The 6,246-nt window shown below is 38.4% G+C and overlaps 1 protein-coding gene across 1 annotated transcript; it reads left to right on the top strand.

Annotated features, from left to right (window-relative positions):
* Positions 1-4,247: 4,247 nt before the first annotated feature.
* On the top strand, positions 4,248-5,603 carry LOC138901091 (protein ALP1-like). Its single transcript, XM_070188823.1, has one exon. The coding sequence runs from the start codon at positions 4,248-4,250 to the stop codon at positions 5,601-5,603; it is 1,356 nt and encodes a 451-aa protein (XP_070044924.1).
* Positions 5,604-6,246: the final 643 nt, after the last annotated feature.

Raw genomic sequence — 6,246 nt, 5'->3', positions numbered from 1 at the left:
CCCCCTTACAGAAGATCATGAGATCATCTGCAAAGATCAGATGAGCGAGCTTCAAATTTCTACACAAAGGGTGGAACTTGAAATCTGGCAATTTCCCCATTCTCTTCAAGTTCCTGGATAGATACTCCATCACCAAGACAAACAATAATGGTGAAAGTGGATCTTCCTGTCTAAGCCCTCTTCTCCCATCAAAATATCCATAGCTTTACCCATTCACATTGACTGAGAACTTAGTAGTGGTAATACAAGTCATAATCAAAGCAACAAATAAATTGGAAAACCATAACTAATTAATGCTTCCTCAACAAAGTCCCAACTAACCATATCATATGCTTTCTTCAGGTCAATCTTCATGAGACACCTAGGTAATATCTTTCTATTATAGTGTCTGAGTAGGTCATGACATATCAGAAAATTATGAACCAGTGATCTTCCCTCCACAAAAGCAGCCTGAGTGTCTGTGATCAAATATTTATGTGCTTTATTTATCCTAGTACACAACACCTTTAAGATACATTTATACAAAATATTACAACAAGAAATTGGTCTGAACTGACTTGCAGACTGAGGTGCTAGTACTTCAGGGATCAAAATAATTATGGTGAAATTAATCTACCGTAGTAGCTTACCATTCCTGAGAAATTGCAACAAAACATTAGTCACCTTCTCCTCCACAATATGCCATACTTTCCTGAAAAAATCACTCCCATAGCTATCTGGACCTGGACTTTTGTTAACATCAATTCTAAACATGACCTTTTTTACATCTTTCTTTGTGTAGTCCCTTACTAGTTTTAGTTATTGAGCCACTGTAAAGATATGTCCATTCTTTAGGAAGCTATTAAAAGCTTCGATTCTGTAAATTTCCTTCCTTCCCAATAACTCTTTGCAGAAATCCACAAAGATACTAGCTATGGCCTCAGGATCTGTCTGCACTATACCCTCATTATCTTTTATTTGTACTATTGCTTGTTGAAGATTTTTATCTTTAATAAAAGCATAGAAATATCTTATATTGTCATCCCCCAATTGTATCTATGTTGCTTTGCTTCTTTGTTGAAAAAATACTTCTGCCAGATATGAGGATCTTCTAAACTCTTGGAACTTTGCTCTTTCCTGCTCTTGTAGTTCCTAGTCCATTAGATCCCTTTGCAATGCAAGTTGAGCCTTTATTAACTCATCCTTAGCCTCTGCAACTACTGTTAGTACATCCCTGAAATGCTTCCTGTTTAATTCCTTTAGTGCTTGCTTTAAAATTTTCAGTTTCTTCACTACTTGTAACATGGTGCATCCCTCTATAAGAGTTTGCCAAATTATTTCAACTCCGGACAAGAATTCTGGATGTCATGACCATACATTGCAATATTTAAAAGGTCTGTTTAGCTTCTTCCTCACCTGAATTTATTCTATCTTTACTTGGCAATGATCACTGATCACTTCAGGTTGGTGTATAGCTATGAAGTCAGGCATGACATTCAACCAATCAATCTTTGAGTATAACATGTTACTACCTTGTTTATCACTTCATGTGTATCTGATTCCTTTTGGTGGAAGCTCAATCAGTTCACATGAATCTACACCTTGCTGAAAATTAGTTACCTCGCCATGGTAAATGGATTTTCACCTATCATGTCATCCATGTTCAATACTGAATTGAGATCCCCCATTACAAGCCAAGGCATGGTATTTTCCTGGTGTATAGTCTCTAAATATTCCCACAGCTCCTTCATGTCTTCTTTTGTATTATAAGCATACACTACGGTCAACAAAAATGTCACACTAAGTGAAGTGTGTATCACTTTGCAAGTAATTGCCTGAGCATTGCCACTCAGGTAGATCACTTGAAAGTAATCTGGTCTCTATACTATCATAATCCTCCCATTGTAATGATACTCCAAGTTAGTGACATAATTTCACCCACTAAATATTCTATTAGCTTTCTCTGTAATTTTGTTAGCCTTAATCTTGGTTTCAACTAATCCCAATAATCCTATTCTTTCATTATTGCAAAGAATATTTACTTCCCTTTGTTTATTAGGGCCATTAAGTCCCCTTATGTTCCAGCATAGCAAGTTATCCATTTCCTGAGAGAGGAATTGGAGTGCCTCCCTCATTTCTCTCTGCCCAATTTTGACTCTTCTCCATTGGTCCTGCCCTGTTAAGGGCCTGAAAGGAATTGTGAGCATGTATCTGTTGTGTTTGCCTCACTGTGTTCTTGTTGGTTTTCATATGAGTAACCAGCATGTTGTACTCTTCTGTGCCTGCTGACCCTGCTTACCTTGTCTTGTTCCAGCTACCCTTTTCCTTTCTTTTGGCAACTCTTTAGCCTTGTCACTTGGCCCTTGTTTGGAGCCTGCTTCATCCACCTTATTCTCCCCCCTTTCCTCTTCTTTGGTGCTACCTTCAGCTTTCTCTTCCACCTGTTTATCTGGTGACTTTGTTGCTACATGTTTTTTCCTACAAGCCTTCTCATTGTGTACATATTTGATACAATATTTGCACAATATGGGCTTCCAATCATATTGGACCTGCTGCTCCACCAGGCTTCCTTTCTCAGTCCTGAACATTACATTATTAGATAGTGGTGTGTCAATAGACACCTCTCTAAGTAACCTTGCAAAGTTCAACCCCAATTTCTTCTCAGTATGTTGATCCACCATTAACAGTTTACCAATTAGGCTACCTATCTTACTAAGACCTTTAGGGCTTCAGTATTTGAAGTCAAGCCCAGGCAATTTCACCTATATAGGAACTGAGTACAACTCTTCTCTGAAAAACTCTATACCTGCTGTCCAGGATTTCACTATGAACGGTTTATCACCTAAGTGATAGACCTCCCCCCTCTATAACCTCATTCTTCCGTACTTCTGAATCAAATTTGACTAGTATGATACTATTTTTTAGGATGGAAATCTTATTTATTCCATGTTTAGCCCACATCCTTTGTATAAAACCATTCAACACAGAAAAAGAGGGATGTGCCCAAGCACATAACAAACAACAACATTTTTCCAATACAATATTTCAGTACTAATGTCATATGTTTCAATTTCACAAACAAGAATCTCACCATGTATTCCCGGAGCAACATAATCGAGTTTGAACCCAGCATTAGAGATCTTTGATATGTCAAAATTGTCCCAAATTGAGGTTCACTTTGTCAATTTTGCATCCGCTTCAGCTTCGTCTGCCCATGACAACTTTCCAGTCCCAATTGAGCTTCGAGATTTCGTTCCTTCCACCGGAATTGGTATTTCCTATGTGTTTTCCCAATCGCACTTTCCGTAACTATATCACTCTCCAAATTACTCAATTACACACTAGGCCTAGCTTGATTTCCTCTTGATTTCACCAGCATTACTTGTGCCATTAGAGCTTTCTGAGAGGAGATGCGAGCTCTCTTTCCTGCCATGGATGGCGTACGTGTTAACCTACGCCAAGAGAGAATCGTATCGTGCACCGCTCATTTTATTTTGGTCTCTTATTCTTCACATTCTTCTCTTTTCTTCTATGGCCCGAATGAATGAGCTAAGAAAACAAGATTAATTTAATATATTAATTTCCTTAATCCTTGTTTGTTTTCCAATGACACGTAATGAGAGTGTTATAGAAGTTAAAACAATTTAGAGGTCCAACCTTATCTTTTAGTAAAATTCATAACAAGGAAGATTGTAGCAATAGATCAAAAGCTTTTCTCTAACATCCCCCAAAAAAAAAATCGTCAGAGTTGAACAACCAAATATTTAAAGGGAAAGTGTTCGAATTTGGCCATGTAACAATTTGAAATTGCTTCATTTTGCTTCCGATTAGATTTTTGATCCATTTAATATTCTTGTTATTAGCAGATTATATTATATTTATTATTATTCTTAACGGAGCTCCATAGTAGAATTAGTAAATTTTATTGTCCAACTTTTTTTTATAAAAATATTTATATTTTATCTCTCGACTTTTGACCAAAATATAAAATTATTCTCAAACTGTTAATGGTCAATAGCAAAAATACGATTAGCTTTTTCCTATGTAAATTCACACCAAAATAGTTTATTGATTAGCTTTCATTTTTACCCAAAAAAAGAAAACTAAAAGATATTTCCAGCAAGAAGGATTTATTAGCTTGTATTAGATCTAAGGAAAAAGAAATAAAATACAAAGCCAGAAATGGTAGTACATACTGCAAAACCCCAAGAACAGGAAAGCAAATTGCTTTGAAAATATTGAAAGTTGAAAATCACCACTCCATTTCCATGGCCACCGCCGGTAAAAAGAGAGGAAGGAAAAAGAAGAAGAAGAATATAATGATGACCAAAAAGATGAACAAACTAACCAAGAAATTCAAAGCCACCCTTCAACTCCGCCACCAACACTGCACCAAACTCATTCCTCAGCTCATCTCCGCCATCTCCTCCGCCCACTCTTTCCTCCTCCGCCATGACCTCAGCCTCCTCCCCCACCAATCCCTTTCTCTCGAATCCCTCATCTCCTCCACCTCTACCTCCATTTCCACCATCTTCTCACTCCTCAACCTCCCCCCTCCACCCCCACCACCCTCACGCGCCACCCTAGGTTCTCCACTCGCCGATCCAACTTCCTCACGCGCCGCCGAATGCTGGTTCCAGCGATTTTTGGCCGCTGATTCGGACACCCTTTGGGCTGAAAATTTCAATATCACGAAGCCCTCTTTCACTCTCCTGCTCCGCCTTCTCACGCCTTCTCTTTCTTCACTCTCTGTTCCTCCCAATTACGCTCTTGCTGCTGCCCTCTTTCGCCTTGCTCACGGTGCTTCCTTTTCAGCTATTTCACGTCGATTTGGTATTGATTCCCCCACCGCGTGTCGGGTTTTTTACACTGTATGCAAAGCTATCAATGAGAATCTTGGGCACCTGTTTGAGCTAAAGAATGATATCAATAGAGTCATTGTGGGTTTTGGGTGGATTTCTTTGCCTAATTGCTGTGGTGTTTTGGGGTGTGAAAAGTTTGAATTTTGTAGTGATTTGATGGATAAAAATGGGTTCTTGATTGTTCAAGCTTTGGTAGATTCTGAAGGTAGATTCTTAGATGTTTCAGCTGGGTGGCCTGGTACAATGAGGCCTGAAAATGTTTTAAAAAAATCTAAACTTTATTTGGGTGTTGAGAAATCAAAGGAGTACTTAAATGGTCCATCTTTTGAGCTAAATGATGAGAATTCAATACCTCAGTACATTCTTGGTGATTCTTGTTTCCCACTTTTACCATGGCTGTTAACGCCTTACAGCGGATCGAACGAGGAAGATGAGATGAGTTCTGAGGAAAAGGCATTTAATTCGGTGCATAGAAAAGGATCGCAGTTGGTGGGGACAGCTTTTGGGAGAGTTAGGGCAAAGTGGAAGATTTTGGCTAAGAAATGGAATGAGCAGTGTGTTGAGGCATTTCCATTTATAATTGTGACATGCTGTTTGCTGCACAATTTTCTTATCAAGTGTAGTGAAGCAGTTACAGATGAAACCGTGGAGTATCTGAGGAGTGAAGAGTTTCCGGTGTTTGACGGAGAGGTTGATGAAAGTGGGAAGAAGATTAGGGATGCGCTTGCCTTGCACCTGTTTAGGGTAAGTCAGAGAGAATAAATTCTGGCTTTATGTTGTTATTCTGCTTAGAATCTTTTAGTGGTGTGTATATATTAGTAAGGAATTAAATTGACCTGGATAGAAATTTCGTAGCCTTTTGCCTAGTTTTGACATCTCCGTGCTCCTTGGTTTCATGTAGAATTATATGGAATATTTAAAGTAACATTTAGCTGCTGATTCGGTATTTGAAGTTTTGTGCATGATGATCATTATGTTAAATGGCCAGAAATGAGCTGATAATTGCATGAATATTAAGGAAGGAAAGCCTTCCCACATACATAAAGGAAAGATAGGAGCATAGCCCAAAAAATTATGTTATGAGCTGTTCAAATCACCAAAGGCGCAAAGTCAGAAAGAGCCAATGTAGGGCTCCTAGTTAAGGGGGTTTGGGGAGTGGGATTTACCATATCATAAAAAGAATAATTTTATGGTAATGATTTCAATGACAGACGAAAGCTATCTCATATTATTCATGTTTAGTAGAATGCCAGTAGAAATGCAACTTAAGATACCTGCTGCTAAGTTGGGTGATTGAAATAAAAGCGACTGTAACCACCAAGAAAAGGTCTCTTGTGAGAATATAAAGCTTAACAAAATGCGGCAGTTGATGATTTTCTCCTTCAGGTTTAAGTCCTCTCCCTTC

The sequence above is a fragment of the Nicotiana tomentosiformis genome, chromosome 11, assembly GCF_000390325.3.
Source record: "Nicotiana tomentosiformis chromosome 11, ASM39032v3, whole genome shotgun sequence".
Lineage (NCBI taxonomy): Eukaryota > Viridiplantae > Streptophyta > Magnoliopsida > Solanales > Solanaceae > Nicotiana > Nicotiana tomentosiformis.
The sequence above is the reverse complement of the archived record's forward strand: the minus strand, read 5'-3'. Positions and strand labels throughout refer to the sequence as shown.